Source organism: Pan paniscus, chromosome 7 (assembly GCF_029289425.2).
Source record: "Pan paniscus chromosome 7, NHGRI_mPanPan1-v2.0_pri, whole genome shotgun sequence".
NCBI classification, from domain to species: domain Eukaryota; kingdom Metazoa; phylum Chordata; class Mammalia; order Primates; family Hominidae; genus Pan; species Pan paniscus.
In genome coordinates this window covers 46,883,909-46,901,567 of record NC_073256.2, presented here as the reverse complement: position 1 = coordinate 46,901,567, position 17,659 = coordinate 46,883,909, and the positions used below count along the sequence as shown (strand labels likewise).

Genomic DNA, 17,659 nt, shown 5'->3' with positions numbered 1-17,659 from the left:
GACAGACGTCCTCAGGTTTTGACCGAGCAATACTGTATCCTGGAAGTTGCCCTACGGAAGCCGTGGTTGATGTGTGTGTGCTGAGGTTTAGCTCAGAGGATGCTCACTGCAGGCAGAGAAGTTTAGACAGCAGACCATTGGGTGCAGCCTTTGGGTACAATAAATAATAAGAGATTAGAATAGGAATGGTGCATCCACCTAGGAAAATGCCGAGTGGCTTCTAAACATGTTTTTATAAAATAATATTGAATGATATAGTAAAACTTACACAGTTAAGTAAAGATACAGTTTACCAAACAACAATCCCATTTTTACAGAAATAAAAGTGTAAATACATGCACAGAAGGAAGCCTGGCCTGCTGTATAGGAAGAGTGGGCCTCCCCGGGAGGCAGATTCCTCAGTGGTTTGCTTTTCTGTGTGCATATGAGTATTTTTCTGATTGTCCTACTAGGAATGGATATCACTTTTGTAAAAGGGAAGGATGGTAAAAGTTGACTTTAAAGGGTTCACTTATTTTAGTAGACCCTTCCTGGCTCCTGCTGTGTGGGGCTCCCTCCTGAAAGCTTCCTGATTCCCCCAGGTGATGGGCAGAGGCTTCAGTGTCCCCTTCGCCTCCGCAGGAGAGGAGAGGCAGCAGCATGGCGAGTGTCCTGTCCCGACGCCTTGGAAAGCGGTCCCTCCTGGGAGCCCGGGTGTTGGGACCCAGTGCCTCGGAGGGGCCCTCGGCTGCCCCACCCTCGGAGCCACTGCTAGAAGGCGCCGCTCCCCAGCCTTTCACCACCTCTGATGACACCCCCTGCCAGGAGCAGCCCAAGGAAGTCCTTAAGGCTCCCAGCACCTCGGGCCTTCAGCAGGTGGCCTTTCAACCTGGGCAGAAGGTAGGTTGATCCCAACATGGACAGGTGTCCCGTCTTGCGAGTCTTGGGGTAGGGGGCTGGGGTGCCCTAGTGACAGGCCGGAAACTCTCTGGGCACCGTTTTGAGTGCAGACCTTTGCCCTCCAGCCACAGGGCGCCTGGGCAGCAGATCGCCCAAGAGAATATGACATTGTTAGTAGACCCAGGGCTTCTCTACCACAGTGTTGTCTGTAGAAGGTGGCAAGACCTAGCATCAGACGCTGTGGGCTTTGGCTAGCTCAAAACCTCAGTTTGAAGGATGACCATAACCACGTTTCTCTTAATCTGTCTCAGTTTGCAACTTTACCAAAGGAAGGCATCTCAGGCTTATGAGAATCAGAGAACATTGCATCTTTGAATTCCCTTTAGACACTTTTAAGACTCAGAGATGTTTGTGTAGTTGGATTCGGTGTGGATTTCCTTTTCCAGCATCCCTGCCCCTGTGCCAGGGCCCTGGGTCTGATGTTATGAGGTCCAGGTGCCTGGGGTTCTCTTCTGTTGCCCTCTCAAGGCCTCCTAAATGAGGACTCTACCTCTGGCTCCCTGCTAAGGCTTGTGCCTCCAGGCCTCCCTGCCTGTGAGAGAAGGTGGCCTGCCAACTTCCAGGTCCCCCTGTTGAGAGGTTGGCCTGTCTCTGCACCCCTGCCACCTTGTCCCCAGGTAGACTCAGCATCCTTTGAGTGCAGGATAATGAGCAATTCAGAGTGGCAGTTGGGCACCAGCAGACAGGCAGTGCATCCGGGTCAAGGAAGGCAGGATGATGAGCACAGATTCTAGATTCAGAGAAAGTCCCAGAAACTGACATGTTTGCTGTCTGCCAGTCTAGAGAGCTGATAAGGATCTGTCTTGGGAGGAATTGGGCCTGTGTGGGTGCTCAGGTGGGAAGCGAGTACCTGGGAACATCTGCTTGAATAAAAGATGAGTGAGGCAGAGAACATGGTTTGTGGCAGGCAGATCCTGGCTCCTGGGACGTGGGGTGCATGAGAACTTCAGGGCGAGACCCATCCAGGGCTGACCACTAACTGCTGTCCCTCTTCCCACAGGTTTATGTGTGGTACGGGGGTCAAGAGTGCACAGGACTGGTGGAGCAGCACAGCTGGATGGAGGGTCAGGTGACTGTCTGGCTGCTGGAGCAGAAGCTGCAGGTCTGCTGCAGGGTGGAGGAGGTGTGGCTGGCAGAGCTGCAGGGCCCCTGTCCCCAGGCACCACCCCTGGAGCCCGGAGCCCAGGCCCTGGCCTACAGGCCCGTCTCCAGGAACATCGATGTCCCAAAGAGGTTTGTGTGGGAGAAGAAATTGGGTTTTAAAAGTCACGTGGGTAGTGTGGTGTAAGGGTGTGGGCTGCCTTGTGGTGGGGAAGAAATGTGGTGTCATTGGCATCTGGGTGCCAAGATATTGGGACAAATGGGACACAGAAAAGGGGAATCTTTTAAGAAAACCAGAGTGGCATCTTTTCTTTCTTTTTTTGAGACGGAGTCTCACTCTGTCACCTAGGCTGGAGTTCAGTGGCATGATCTCGGCTCACTGCAACCTCTGCCTCCTGTGTTCAAGCGATTCTTCCACTTCAGCCTCCCGAGTAACTGGGATTACAGGCGTGCACCACCACGCCTGGCTAATTTTTGTATTTTTTGGTGGAGATGGGGTTTCACCATATTTATTGGTCAGGCTGGTCTCAAACTCCCGACCTCTGGTGATCCACCTGCCTCGGCCTCCCAATGTGCTGGGATTACAGGTTTGAGCCACCATGCCTGGCCAAGTGGCGTCTTTTCTTTTCCATAGCTCTATTATGGGCAATGTACCTTTGGTTGGGCATAGGGCTATTTTTTCCCCTCTCATGCTTAAACTGAATCAGGTCATAGTTTATGATAAGAGACAGGGAAGAACTGGCTTAAATCGAGAGTCAACAAACTTGTTTTGAATGGGCCAAAGAGTAAATAATTTAGGCTTGATGGACTACACAGTCTCTGTCCCCACTGCTCAGCTCTGCTGTGGTGTCCAAACAGCCAGGGGTGATGCAGAAACAAATGGGCATGGCCGTCCTCCAATAAAACCTCATTCATGGACCCTCAAATTTTAGTTTTATATACTTTCCATGTGTCACATGTCAAGAAATTATATCCTTCTTTTAATTTTTAAAACTATTTAGGCCAGGCGCAGTGGCTCACACCTGTACCTCCACCACTTTGGGAAGATTGCTTGAGGCTGGGAGTTTGAGACCAGCCTGGGCAACATAGCGAGACTTTGACTCTACAAAAAAAATAAAAAAATTAGTCAGGCATGGTGGCTTTTGCCTGTAGTCCCAGCTACTTAGGAAGCTGGGGCAGGAGGATTGCTGGAGTCCAGGTAGTTGAGGCTTCAGTGAGCAATGATGGCACCATTGCACTCCAGCCTGGGAGACAGAGCAAGACTCTGCTCTAAAAACAAAAACCAAACCAAACCAAAAAACAAACAAACAGGCTGGGTGTGGTGGCTCACGCCTGTAATCCCAGCCCTTTGGGAGACGAAGGTGGGTGGATCACGTGAGGTCAGGAGTTTGAGACCAGCCTGGCCAACATGATGAAACCCCGTCTCTACTGAAAATACAAAAATTAGCTAGGCGTGGTGGTGCATGCCTGTAATCCCAGCTACTTGGGAGGCTGAGGTATGAGAACTGCTTGAAGCCAACCTGGGTGACAGAGTGAGACTGCATCTCAAAAAAAAAAAAAAAAAAAAAAAAAACCCACAAAACAAAACCATTTAAAAATGTAAAACCATTCTTAGCTTGAAACCCTACAGAAACAAGCAGCAGGCTACATTGGGTCCACAGCCCGCAGCATGCTTACCCCTGGCTTAGATATTCAGAACCACTGGTGTTGAATGAAGAATGTATTTTGCTTTAGAATTTTGTGATACAACTTTTTTCTAAGAATATATATCCTAATTTCTATGTTATATGCTGTATGTACATTGATCTTTTAAGATTTAAAAGGAAAACCTGTCGACTGAAATTGTCTTATATACAAGATGTGCAAGCAGTCACACCCTATCCCACCTCTCTGTGTTTGTCTATGAGTGCGAAAAAACACAGCAGACCCAGTATTTTGAAACCAAATTAGAGCAGCAATATTTGTGATAGTGTATTCAGTGGAATGCAGGTAAAGAATTTATTTTTCTGTTCTATGGAAATGAAAATTCAAAGATCATACAAAAACAGAGATGCTAATGTGTTTAATGTATTAATAGTCTTGGTTTAGCTGCTTCAAACCCAAGTCATATTTTGGTGGACCTGAATTGTAAGGAATAAATTAAGACAGCTTTTTGAAACAGACCACTTAGAAGTTTATTTCAGACTAACTTTTACTAATACTTTAGCATTAACTTCTAGACAGCTCTAGTTTTACTTCCAAATAATGTAGTGATATACGGATTTTTAAAAAATTATGTGTAACATTTTATAGAACTCTGCTGTATAAAGCATGGACACTTGCATTGGGAGATTTATTTTAGTGCTTCTGGTTTATTTGCACATTGGCTTGGGTGGTAGGTTCTGTTGACATTCAGAAGCTGTCAGAATGCCTTACCATTTTTCTTGGGGGAGGGATGGGAGAAGGTGGTTAGTGTATAATTGTTCCCTCTTAAATTTAAATATGGGACAAGGAAAGGAGGTAATTGTTGTGCTTTTGAATTCCAGTGGGCATCTTTTGTCCCCGTGTTCATTTCGAGTCTATCCTCTTTCCCCTAAATAAAATTCTCCTTTTTTTAAGCTGCAGAGTTCAGCAGCAAAGTCATGGGAGAATGGGGCTCTCTCAGGGCGTCACAGTGGGATGAGACCCAGTGGCTTATACCGGGGCTGCCTAATATTAGAAGCATCACTCAGAATGGGTACTGCTCAGGAAGAAGGGGAGACCTTCATGTTTCACTTAGTTTATATGATCTGAGCACACACTGGCTGATTGGAGCTGGGGGGACTTGGAGGGGACAGTCCAGAAGTGTAAGATGATTGTGTGAAACCAGCCAGAAGTGGTGTCTCATTTTGCAAGGACCATGGGCCCGCCATGCCAGGAAGTAACATTTCCCACTCATCCGTGTGAATCCAGGAAGTCGGACGCAGTGGAAATGGATGAGATGATGGCGGCCATGGTGCTGACGTCCCTGTCCTGCAGCCCTGTTGTACAGAGTCCTCCCGGGACCGAGGCCAACTTCTCTGGTGAGCAAGTGGGGCCCAGCTGGGTTCTGGGCATGGTAGAGGCCCACGACAAACATCCTCTGTGCAGAGCAGCTAGTTGCCTATGTCACCGGCCTGGCAATAGAATGTCCAGGGACACCTCCCACTGGCACCTCTGACCGGCTGCATGCCATGGAGTTAGACGCTTCCGTTCTTTTTCCTCAGTTTCCTCACCTGGGGAGGAGTTTCCTGGTACATTGTGAAGATGGTTGAGCATGGGACTGAGCTGCAGTGGCCAGTGGAGTAAGTTCTTCAATGGGAGTGGCTGAGCCCAGCACTTTGGTGGGGTTTGAATGAGGCCAATAGAGGAATATTTAGTTCACAAAGTAGCAGTATGCTAAATGGTCTCCTAGTGGCCTCAGAAAATTCATGCCCTCATTCCACGTGCCTAATTCAGCCTCATAAATTAGTGTGGGCCTATGGGACAAGGACCCGGAATAAATGAGCTAAATTCTAAAGTAAGTCCAATTGCTTAATAAAAACCAGTGATTCAACTTCAAAGCAAATTTATTAAAACAAAATTTCTGTAGTTGCAACCCCAAAATACTTTATCAATAATATGAGGGAAAAAAGGGTTGCTGAGTATTTGTCAGTAGTTTGGCAAGACTGGTAGTGAACCTGAAGTTTTTTGGGAAATTCATGGCAGGGCTGGCCTACCCTACTCCCAGGGAAGAACTTCTTCATTGGTGGACACCTAACTGAATTGCAAGCTACTTATAAACTTACAGGAAAATATGGAGTTAGCTCTGAGCACATAGCAGGAGGAAAGTGGCTTTCATAAGTATCCCTCATAAGGAATCTCCCTAAATAGAAATTAAACATAAAGGAGAGAGAAAACTTACTTTCTTGACTCAAAGTCAGCTGTCAATGACTAGGCTGCCAAAGGAAGTCATTGCATTATGAGGACACCTAGCTGTGAAGCTTAGTATTGCATGCCTGCTCTATTAGCGCAGCCAAATAGGGAAGAGGAAAGGAGTTAATTTCTAAGTTCTCAGGAGAGTTTAGGAGATCTGGATGGTTGGGTTAACAGTGGAAAGATCTGGGAAAGTGTCCTAAAGAAAGAAAAGAAAATTATTGACTCCAGTTCCCATCATGAGGGTATGTATAATACATGCATACACAAGTGCACATCAACGTAGAAGCATCTCACTGATGATATGCCATCATCCTGACAATTTTAGGTCCCTTTGTAAAAAAAAAAAAAAATATTGTCTATTAAATTTTTTTTTGATGACAGTATATTTTTTATCTTATAGCTGAAGTCAGTGGAAATATAAGGCTTCCTTGGCCTAATTATCTTGAAGTATTCTGCAAAGTGTGGTCTATACAACAACCAAAACCTTGACTAAGAGAGTCGTAGATACTATTTGTACAAATGCCACATAGTCCCTTTGGTTTCTGTGTGGTTAGGATGGCATGTGTGTGTGCATGTCTGTGTATAGAAAACAGGATCATAAATATTTCTTAAAAGTTCACTTGTAAGCTCTGAGTGCCGTGCATTTGTAGAGCAGTACTTTATTTTCATGGTATAGAATGTGTATTTATTGCCTGTGTCCTAGAAAAACTTATGATCAAAGATGGAGTCGCTTACAACTTACACATTAACTTATAACTTATAGATAACGTTTTGCTTTATGTTTTGCTTTCTTTGTGTGCCAGTCAAAATCTGCCATGCAGATTTCATGCATTTAAGCCATTGTGAGTGGTTCCTATAGGGAAGGGCTACCGCATTTGTAGGGTGTGCCTGCTGCTTGACCTGCTCTTTGTCCCGGAGTCCTGAGCATCCTAGATGTTGCCATGTAGTATTCTGCTCGCTGCCCTTCTCTCCCTGATCGTTTTCCTATCAGTGGATGTGCGTGGGTCTTTCACCTGTTGGCCTGTTTAATGATTCTTGTGTTCTGCCCTGAAGGTGTACCCTTTTTTAAGCACACATGTACATGTAGTAATCTCTTGGTTCCCAGGAAGGGACAGTGATAGCTGTGAGACATGACAGCAGTATCTGGGGAGGGAAGAGTTCTTCCTCCATCTCATTCTTTTTGGGTGGGCTGCTTCTAGGATGTGAGATGTAAGGAGAGCCTGGACTAGAAACATGGAAAGATGGGAGCCTGTGCCAGGTAGATCCCTGATTAGCATTGAAGGAGTCTGGACTATGAGCAAGAGGAGAGAAAGGCAGCAGGATTTTATCCTGGCCACAAGGGATGTGGTAGTAGACCTTGGAATCCAGGGTTAGGGGGCTGTGTGGAACGCCCCTGTTGGGAGTTGGGGCTTTTGAGGACAGGTAGCTTTTTTCCCTCTCTCTTGGTATTTCCACATATCAGAATTTCAGATTCTTCTATATTATAAATTCACCTGGATTTTTGGCCAAGGAGTGAGAGTCTGGGTTGGGCCCGTGCAGCCTGCAGATGTGCTGTTTAAAAACGGAAGATTCTCCATGTCTGCTGATGCCCGTCCTCCTGCTCAGAGGCATTCAGGAGCCCAGCAGCTGCTTCAGGGCCATGTCAGGCACGAAAGCCCCCTGCCACCTTGCGATGACCAGAATTACTCGCAGAGCTTGTCTTTCCTCCTCCAAACATGTTACTTCTTGATTAAAGCAGGTTCCACCTGGGCTGCAGCTAGCACAGGGAAATGTGCACCCTCCCGAGAGTTGCAAAGGCTAAGTGGTTTGTTCCACCCACAGGTTTCTATGGACTGGCCTGGGTTTAGATGATTGAAGAGCATTTTTCAGGAAAGCTGGTCAAGAAGACCTTTAAGTTGGCATCAGCTGTAGGAAAATGCTCTGGGTGGTACCCAACACTCTGGGTGTGCCTGTTCTCAACCAGGCCTGGAGGCTGCAGAGGCTTTGCCCTTCCCCCTCCCCATCCCCCCTTTATTTAATGTATAAAGTGAGAAACAGGCAGCACTTTGGGAGGCTGAGGCCAGAGGATCGCTTGAGGATAGGAGTTTGAGACCGGCCTGGGCAACACAGCAAGACCCCATCTCTAAAAAAAAATTTTTGTTTAAAAAGAGAAATTTCAGTTAGGTTTCTCTTTGTATGAATCCTATACAAAGCAAACTTGCAGTGTGTATCTGTTGGTCAGTGATGACCAGGTGGCTATGGTAGGAAATGTCTGCGAGGGCAGAGCAGTTCTACCAAGAGAAATTGCTGCCATGAATGAACTCCTCTCCATGTTTACCAAAGCTCAGAAGGGAGAGTTTGCCCAGGGACACGCCCGTGAGCGTCCTCTCATCTTTTCTTCGTCTGGCCAGCTTCCCGTGCGGCCTGCGACCCATGGAAGGAGAGTGGTGACATCTCGGACAGCGGCAGCAGCACTACCAGCGGTCACTGGAGTGGGAGCAGTGGTGTCTCCACCCCCTCGCCCCCCCACCCCCAGGCCAGCCCCAAGTATTTAGGGGATGCTTTTGGTTCTCCCCAAACTGATCATGGCTTTGAGACCGATCCTGACCCTTTCCTGCTGGACGAACCAGCTCCACGAAAAAGAAAGGTACGTGATTGTGGTGTGAGTGGGAGCCCAGGCTGGAGCGGATGATGTCTGTGTGGGGACAGCCAGCCGTGGAGGGGAGGGGACCCTGCAGGCCCTAGATAGTCTTGGGTTCACTCCCATTTCGGTTTTTTATTGCTGCTTCTGTTACCTGGTGATATTCCCAGGATTCTCCTTCTCCTATTTAAAGCCTCTTCTGTTTTAGCCTCCACCCCAATCCCTGCCTTCTTTCCTGTGTTTCTGCAGAGGTCTGCGTGGGAGAGGCCTCCAGTAGGGTTTTAGCCACAGCACGGAGCACTGCTGTTGGCCACTAGGACCATCTCTTAGATTGGGGCTTTCTAGCCCCTGGTTGTAAGTTTCTCTGGTCCCAGAGAACCCCTTTCCTGGAGGTTTTTGTTGGGTCAGGCCGGGGACAGCAGCCAGTTTGAGTCCCCACTGGGTAAGGTTGAGCGAGGGATAAGGAGAAAGACATATCCACTCACCCTGTCTTCCTTTCCTGTAGAACTCTGTGAAGGTGATGTACAAGTGCCTGTGGCCAAACTGTGGCAAAGTTCTGCGCTCCATTGTGGGCATCAAACGACACGTCAAAGCCCTCCACCTGGGGTATGTGCGAGCCCAGGGCCTCTAGCCTAGGGTCGCGTGTGGGTGTCCCTCCACCCTGCCGAGTCCCTGTGACCCACAGCCCACAGTGCTTTCAGGAATGTGGCTTGCTGGGAACACCCCCTGGTGTCTCTTCCTGGCCCCCTGAGAAAGACATCCTGCTGAACATTATTGCTGTTGACGGGAAGGGAGCCCTGTCCATCTTGGGGATGTGTCTTCTTGCCTCATTGCAGGAAGCAAGATGTTTTAGTTCTGGGTAGAAACGGGGTCATTTGGTTTAGTTGCTGGTGAGACCCCGTTTCCAAGATGTTTAGTGGCCAAGCACTGCACCACCGACTCTTCCTTGGGAGTGGGTCTCCGCTAGCCCCACCCTGGTGCCTCCGCTGTGTTCTGTGCAGAGCGAGTTTGCAGGCTGCTAGTGGTAGGAGCTGACTCATGGCCCTGGGGGAGAAAGCGTGACTGCAGGCAGGTGGAGCCCAGAGAGGGCTCGTGGTCGTGCTCAGTGTGGGATGCCTCCTGCCAGAGGAGAGGTTGGCACATGTTCCGGGAGAGGATGAGCCTTAGGTGCCAGGAAAAATAATTCCCGTTGATGTGCAACACATAATCCTGGTGACACCCGTCAGGAGCGAGGCACCTGGGTGTTCTCTTGGGCTCCGTCCCTGGCTTGCTGGGTGGCCTCAAGCAATCACTTCCCTCCCCACCGCGGTCCCCGCTGGGTTTGAAGGGGGCAGGGCGCCCCTGATTATACCGCATCTCCCTCCCACACAGGGACACAGTGGACTCTGATCAGTTCAAGCGGGAGGAGGATTTCTACTACACAGAGGTGCAGCTGAAGGAGGAATCTGCTGCTGCTGCTGCTGCTGCTGCCGCCGCAGGCACCCCAGTCCCTGGGACTCCCACCGCCGAGCCAGCTCCCACCCCCAGCATGACCGGCCTGCCTCTGTCTGCTCTTCCACCACCTCTGCACAAAGCCCAGTCCTCTGGCCCAGAACATCCTGGCCCGGAGTCCTCCCTGCCCTCAGGGGCTCTCAGCAAGTCAGCTCCTGGGTCCTTCTGGCACATTCAGGCAGATCATGCATACCAGGTATGGGGCGGGGCTCGCTGGAGGCTCAGGCTCATAGCTGACTCATCACGCGCCAGCTTGATTACAGGCTACCGACCACCCTGATGGAAGGCTGAGCCCTTTGGCCAAATTGCTAATCTCTTCTACAAGGAAACAAAAGGAAACCGAATTCACTGCTCAATAAATGTGGGAATTCCTGGAGTTATCTACATTGGCAGCTGTCATGAGTGGTTACTAGAAATCTAGCTAAATCCCTAAGTAACTGGGCGATGGATTTGGGCGGGGGAATTGTCACACCTCTGCTTATAAGAGAGGATGGAGTCGTGTAGTTGGGCTTCCCACGTGACGTCTAGGTCCTAGAATTGTGTTCCGTGGACAGACAGTCCAGCACGCATGTTTTCAATACTTACTACGGGCCAAGAATTGGACTAAATAAGACTTTCAGGTAGAAGAAGGCTTAGTCCCTGCCCTTGTGGAGGGCATGGTTCAGATTGAGAGAGAAATGAATATGTAACTATGGTTAATTATAATAACCAGTCAAAGTACTAATTACTAGAGGCATGAGAAGGTGTTGTAGGTACCAGAGGGACCAACCTATTTTGCCCTTGTGGATGAGAAACTTATCACAGAGAGTGACATTTAGGATGGTCTTCGCTGCATGTAGTAGGTACTCAAGGAACATGCAGCTTGCTGTGTGCTGATATTTCTTAAAATTCTTTTGTGCCTATTTTATCAGTCTGTGGGCCACTTTGCAAATTAGTTATTAAAAGGTACTGCTTTCAGTGAGAAAGCTTTATGAGATGAGCCAGCCCTCCTCCTTGTTAGAATGAGTGGCCGCTTAGCGATTTCATGTTTGGCCCACTTGGAGCTGTGGCTGACCTATGGGGCCCAGACATGTAGCTGGTGTTTTCACAAATAGCCCTGAACCTGGATCCCCATGAGCACACTGCTACTCTCAAGCAGTTGCTGGAAGATCCCATATCTTATCCCAGCCATGCCCCCTAGACGCAGAAGGCTTGGGGCCTCTTTTGGCACCTGCCATGGCATGTTCTTGGTAGGTGATCCATTTGAGAAGTTAAATCTTCTGCGGTGATTAAGTCATGAGGCTAGCACGTAGACCAGCACTGAGGGAAGGGTTCCAGGATGAGATTGGAGCCTCGCAATAAGGAGACTACTGCAAGGCATTGGATGATACTCCAGTGTTGTCCTCAAGAAAGCCGAGTGTGTCCCAGCTCCTTCTGGTCATTGCACTTACGCAGAGATGCACCTTCTGCTGCTGTCATGAGGCTGTGGGGATTGTGGGCAGACTCTGAACACTTCCTGAGCTAGAATCCAGGCTGACACCCTCGTCTTCTGCAGGCTCTGCCGTCCTTCCAGATCCCAGTCTCACCACACATCTACACCAGTGTCAGCTGGGCTGCTGCCCCCTCCGCCGCCTGCTCCCTCTCTCCGGTGAGTGTGCGGGCAGCACGGCTGGGGCCTGGTATGGCCGAGGGCTCTCCCACACATCCCAGGGCTGGAGGCCATCCCTTGGGCACGGGGCACGTGGCCACAGGTCGGTGTGGCCATCTTGCCTTCAGCCCCCAAACGTGTTGAAGATCTCCTTGTGCTGCCCCCTCCCTGGCACTCCCCATCTGGCCATAGCCCCTCGCGGAGGTGGAAGGAGGCGCTTGTAGAGGATGTCCAGAGCAAGCAGGTTTCTTGCCAAGAAAATCACCAGGCGAGGCTGGGGTCAGTTGCCCCATCAGCTCCTAATGCCCGTGGGTGTTTTTAGGATTTTAATGCTGAGGAGAGGAAGGGGGAGAATGTGGAGGCTGTGTGGGCTGGGTCAGAAATCTCAAGGCCACTGGGGACAAGGGCCATAGGTGGACCCCAAACTCAAGTAAGCGGGAAGTCATTTTGAACTCTACCTAGCAGGCGCTGGTCTTGAGTTATCTCCTGCAGGGCGGTGTCACACTGTAAATCAGATTGCCAGTGATGCCACTGAGGCAGTGTGAGGCTTCCAGGCATAGCGGCTCCGTCCAAGTCCCCTGCAGGGAGAGCCTCAGAGGGGGCCAGGTCCAGTGGCTCCCCTGTCCTTGTCCTTGGCTGGGTCCTGAGTGTGGCATGAAGGCCTGCTCCTTCCTCACTCTCCTGCCAAGAGCTCCCCTTGGCTGGAGTGTTCTCCCTGAGAAGGTGCGAGGCCTTCTGCACCAGGAGCTGGGGACGGGTGGCTGCCTGTCTTTTAGGATAGCTCCCTCACCTTTCCTGAATGTCCCTGTGCTCACGGCCCCTCTCCCCACGCCCAGGTCCGGAGCCGGTCGCTAAGCTTCAGCGAGCCCCAGCAGCCAGCACCTGCGATGAAATCTCATCTGATCGTCACTTCTCCACCCCGGGCCCAGAGTGGTGCCAGGTGAGATGTCCGCTGTCATCCCCTGCCTTCTGGTTTCTGTGCCTTGTCTCCAGTGGCGTGGACTCCAACCCCACCCAGATGAAGTCACCAGGGTTAGTCCCCAGAGAGGAGCCCAGATGGCGGACGCACCAGATGGGATGACTGTTTGGTCCTCAGAGCCTCTGGCCCCTGGTCCTGGTGACTTTTGCCGGGAGCTGCCCCTTTGGCCTCTGCTTGTTCTCCCAGCCCTACTTGGCCACTCTCCTGGGCCCACCACCTGTGTGGGGCTCGATTTGCATTCCTGTCTTTCTGCAGGAAAGCCCGAGGGGAGGCTAAGAAGTGCCGCAAGGTGTATGGCATCGAGCACCGGGACCAGTGGTGCACGGCCTGCCGGTGGAAGAAGGCCTGCCAGCGCTTTCTGGACTGAGCCGTGCTGCAGGTTCTACTCTGTTCCTGGCCCTGCCGGCAGCCGCTGACAAGAGGCCAGTGTGTCACCAGCCCTCAGCAGAAACCGAAAGAGAAAGAACGGAAACACGGAGTTTGGGCTCTGTTGGCTAAGGTGTAACACTTAAAGCAATTTTCTCCCATTGTGCGAACATTTTATTTTTTAAAAAAAAAGAAACAAATATTTTTTCCCCCTAAAATAGGAGAGAGCCAAAACTGACCAAGGGTATTCAGCAGTGAACCAGTGACCAAAGAATTAATTACCCTCTGTTTCCCACATCCCCACTCTCTAGGGGATTAGCTTGTGCGTGTCAAAAGAAGGAACAGCTCGTTCTGCTTCCTGCTGAGTCGGTGAATTCTTTGCTTTCTCAACTCTTCCAGAAAGGACTGTGAGCAAGATGAATTTACTTTTCTTAAAAAAAAAAAAAAAAAAAAAAAAAAAAAAGAGTTTCTGGCTGATGGGTGACTCAGAGTGCAGGACTGCCTGGCCGCGGGGCAGAGGGGTTTGCCCTTCTCGGAGGGTACCTCCTGTTCCCTGTCTGAGCATCCTGCATGGAAGTCGAAAGAAATCCCTTTCTTGGTGACGACTTAAATCTGGGTTCCCTCAGACATTGGGTTGCACCCCAACAAATATTAAATGGCTTCTTCTTAAAGCCCAGAGAAAGAGGTTTTTTAAAAGACTGTCGCCAAATAGCTGAGCCAAAAGGCTGATCAGAATTCACTTTTTGGAATGTGGCAGTTAAACACTACCTTGATCATTCTCTCCTCTTTCCTCGAGGAACTCCTGGAGGGTTTGAGCGTCTGGAAACTCTCTGCTCTGACCCGAGGAAGCACCCTCCTGACGCCGCCTTCCTCTGGTTATGGAAAGGACGCCTCAGAAATGCTTTGTTTTCTTTTACGATGTATTCAGAAGCCTTTACTGATTAAAGTTTTCTTTTATTTGGGTGGCCGGGAGAGACCCAGGGAGGTTCTGGAGGTTCCTTTCTGTCTCCTGGCCCCACCAGGGATTTCCCCATTTCTGTTTGCTGCCTGAAAGCAGGATGAGGAAGGCCAAGGAGAGTCCTTGCACCCGTGAGCGTCAGGTTGAGGAAATGACAGGAGGAAGACGTGGGTTTGGGTTAGTGGCTGCTGGCGTTTTGGCCCTTGGTGTTTCTGGAGCCTCCAGGGATCTAGGGGAGCCTGGGCTGCGTGCATGTCGATAAGCAGAGCTGTTCTTGTGGAGAAGGAGGGAGGTCTAGGGAGTTTAGCACCATGCCAACCAGCCCTGCGCGAAGACAGAGTGAGCCACGCCCGGATGGCAGGGCATGTTTCTGTTTTGGTGTCTCGCTTTCCTCCCAGCGTGACTTATTTGGGGATTCCTCAGGGCCTACTGGAATGTGACTGCCCACTGCCCAGCTGCCTCGGGTACAAGTCCTGGCCCTATGTCCCAGCTGTCAGGGGCTCAGGGAATCCTACCCAGCCACCTGTCCTGGGATGGAGTGTCAGCATCCACCCCTTGGTTGTCATCGAGGCCGCCCTCCCAGTGCTGGGTGAAGATATTTGGGCCACGAGGGCTCCCTTGGCCCCTTCACGTAGGAAATAGACACGTGCTTTTTAATGCAGGACACTTTGAGTGTTACAAAATCTGTAGACCTGGCAGTAGGGTCATGATGTTGGGAAGGGTGTAGTGCCCTAGGTTGGTGACAGAAGGGACAGACACTTGTGCCCAGGTGTCTTTGGTGATGGGGTATATTTTTTATAACTTAGTAAAAAAAAAAAAAATGTATGTGGAATTCTGTCTCTTGGTAAAGCTCAAAGCCAGGCTAGGCTGAGGTGGCGCAGGGCACTCCTTCCTGTCCCTTCGACCTCCTTGAGAATTAAGAGCTGGCAGCTGCTGATGGTGTTTCCCAACCCCCCTCACTTCCCAAGACAACCCCCAGCTTCAGGTCCTCATGGGGAGGGGAGGGCACGTTCTTGACACATGGGGACTTCGCTCAGGAGGGCCTCCCCTTCCCCTCTCCCTCAGAGTTTTCACTGCCGTCTCGTCTTTAGAAAGCTGTTTGAATTCCCCCCGCCCCCAGTTTGGACCGTGTAGATATAACTGGATATACGGATTTTTCTCTTTGTGCGGGCTTCTTATGCCATTGGTATACAGGGCAGGAAAGGGAGGAATAAAGGGAGAGAGCAGTGTGGAAACCACGGTGGTTTTGCTTTGTTCTTACTAGGTTTTGGTGCCACCTTCCCTGCCTGCGCTTGTGCCCCCTCTCCTCCTTGGCACTGGCGGCCTCCTTGCCTCCCTTCCACCCGTGCTGCCATCCCATGCCTGTCGTGTTGGTTCTTCACACGTGCTCTGTTCTCGGGGTTGTTCCATTCATGCCTTCTTGGAGGGTGAGGGTGGCTTGGGAACTGACCCAGTGATCATGCCTACTTTCTTCTTTGTATCTCCCTCCTTCCCAGCCCACCCGGGCAGCAGACTCTGATGGAAGGAAGGTGCCGTAGGTGGGCTTTTAGAAACTAACGGGACTGGTTTTCAAAGCAGTTATCTTGGGAAACTGTTTATTCCAGCGATGTGACTTTTTTCAGAATATTTCTTGGAATCATCTTCAGAGTCTGGGGCTGTGTGTTGAGCAGCCTTAAGGATGCTAGACACTCATTTAGTGCCCAGGGAGTCCAGCGAATGACGTCTGTGGCCAAGCGAGGTCTCAGGTGCAAAGCAAAAAGACCATTTAAAGTAAAATAGCTTGGATTCAATCATGTGACTTTTAAATTGGCTCAGAAAACAATTTTGTAATTTCAGAGAGTGTTTTGAGCCACGGCCACGTTGTCATTGTGAGTCTATAGCTTGACTCCTTGGAGAACAATATTCATTTGGTTGTGGAGACTCTGATTTGCTGGGAGAAATCTGTCCTGTTACTTTCTGGTCATCCCAGGTTCTGACTTTTACCAGGGGCAAAAAAAAAAAAAAAAAAAAAAAAGCAAGAGGGAGATAAATCCCATCTGTGAGTTTGTCTTATTGGCGCCTTTTTCCTCAGCTGTCTTCCAAGTATTATTTTTACTGTTAAAAATTTTTTTAAAAATGTGAAATGTAATGTTTTTACAGCAACAATATGAAATATATTTTATAAGGAATAAAATGGTACCTTGTCTGATTTAATATGTGCCTGTCCTTTGCCCCTTCCCTTGCAACAAATAAGATTATCACTGTCCTTGTCCTTGGTGTTACACAAATGGTAGCATATCACACTGTAGCAAAGTATGATGTTGATTCACTTATACTAACAGTAGGTAACACTTCCCAATGACTAGGCCAAGTGTATACATGGGTTCCCTATTATAAATAACCCTATGAGAGAGTGCTGTTATTGTTCCCATTTTGCAGATGAGAAGAGTGAGGCACAGAGGTTCAATAACTTGCTCAAGGTTATAAACTGGGAAATAACAGCACTCCAGGCAGCATTTTCTGCTGCTTTTCTTGACAAAGGGGAGCATATTCTTGACTGCATTCCTGAGTCTTTTGAGGAGCAAGCAAGTGACATGGGAGAAAATAAAGTCACACGCTACCTATCAAATGGCTTCTGAACATGGTCTGCTCCATACAGACATCAGTTCCAGGTGCTGCGATGGCCCAAGTGGCTGGCAGAGCTGGCCTAGGTGGGAAGGCTGTTGGAAGCAGAAGGCGTCATTCCACCCAGGGGCTGGTTTGTGCAATTTCAGTTGCTGAATTTTAAGAACCACTTAGTGAAGCAATGATAGATTCCAAGAAGACCAAGTCAAATAAACCAGGCTTGCTTGAGGAAGTTGTGGAAATGTGTTTAAACGTTTAAGGTATATTTAAAATAAGAGTTCGAGGTAGTGGTGGGGCAGGTGGAAGGCCCGACAGGATCCTTTCCGCCCTGAGTCATCTGGTGGGGAGAAGCAGGAGCTATAGGAAAAGGCTCTGGGGAATAGGGAAGGCAAAGAGGCAGTGAGGAGCTTTGGGGATTGTGAAGTGTCTCTTGGGGCGGGTTGCAGGGACCCTTCACATTGCTGGCCAGTGGGGGTGTCATGCTCAGGCACTTCATTATGGCCTGAGTGAGGCACGCCCAGCAGCCCACAAAGCAGTTTCTTTTTCCCTCCTTTTTGCCTTTTTTAAATATCTTGGGGGTGCAGTCAGGGACTTCCTTCTCCCCTTCTCTGTGTCCTTGTTCCAGCTCATCCCTCTAAGAACACCTCGAATAGAATTACCTGTTTTACTGCGTTTGCCAAGTCCCCCTCCAAGTTAGCTACCTGCCTTCACCATCTGTAGCTCACCCCATACCCCTACCTTCGCAGCTGCATCAGTGGGTCGACCCCCCAACTTTCCAGCTTCTGGTTGGATTTGGCTGACAGACATCAGGCTGGAGTTTGAAAGTGGGGGTATTGAATCCTGGCTCCCACAGTGTGTGAGTAAATGGCTGTATTTCTCTACTGAAAGCTATGGAGAGCTAGAGTCCTTGTGGGTCCAGGAACTACCTTACCCCTACCAGGGCTCTCCGGCTCCCAACAGAGCGCCTTTCCATCCCTTGCTGATCTTCTATAACCCTGCCCATTCGTGTAGACGGTTAACTCTCCCTGACAGACTCGGTTTGGTTTGCCTTGTGTTTCT

The 17,659-nt window shown here is 49.6% G+C and overlaps 1 protein-coding gene across 10 annotated transcripts in view; it reads left to right on the top strand.

Annotated features, from left to right (window-relative positions):
- Window positions 1-16,189, top strand: part of ZNF395 (zinc finger protein 395) — a 41,408-nt gene extending 25,219 nt beyond the window's left edge. For 5 of the 10 annotated variants that reach the window (XM_063606683.1, XM_063606682.1, XM_034965895.4 and 2 more), the window contains 9 exons: window positions 582-879; window positions 1,940-2,172; window positions 4,972-5,081; window positions 8,346-8,581; window positions 9,081-9,181; window positions 9,947-10,262; window positions 11,601-11,693; window positions 12,530-12,633; window positions 12,928-16,189. In XM_063606683.1, the coding sequence (XP_063462753.1) occupies window positions 640-879; window positions 1,940-2,172; window positions 4,972-5,081; window positions 8,346-8,581; window positions 9,081-9,181; window positions 9,947-10,262; window positions 11,601-11,693; window positions 12,530-12,633; window positions 12,928-13,039 (1,545 nt within the window). In that variant the 5' untranslated portion in view covers window positions 582-639 and the 3' untranslated portion in view covers window positions 13,040-16,189. The remainder of the gene's footprint in view (window positions 1-581; window positions 880-1,939; window positions 2,173-4,971; window positions 5,082-8,345; window positions 8,582-9,080; window positions 9,182-9,946; window positions 10,263-11,600; window positions 11,694-12,529; window positions 12,634-12,927) is intronic. The other 5 variants (XM_003830784.6, XM_034965896.3, XM_055116397.2 and 2 more) reach the window with 1 other exon arrangement.
- Window positions 16,190-17,659: the final 1,470 nt, after the last annotated feature.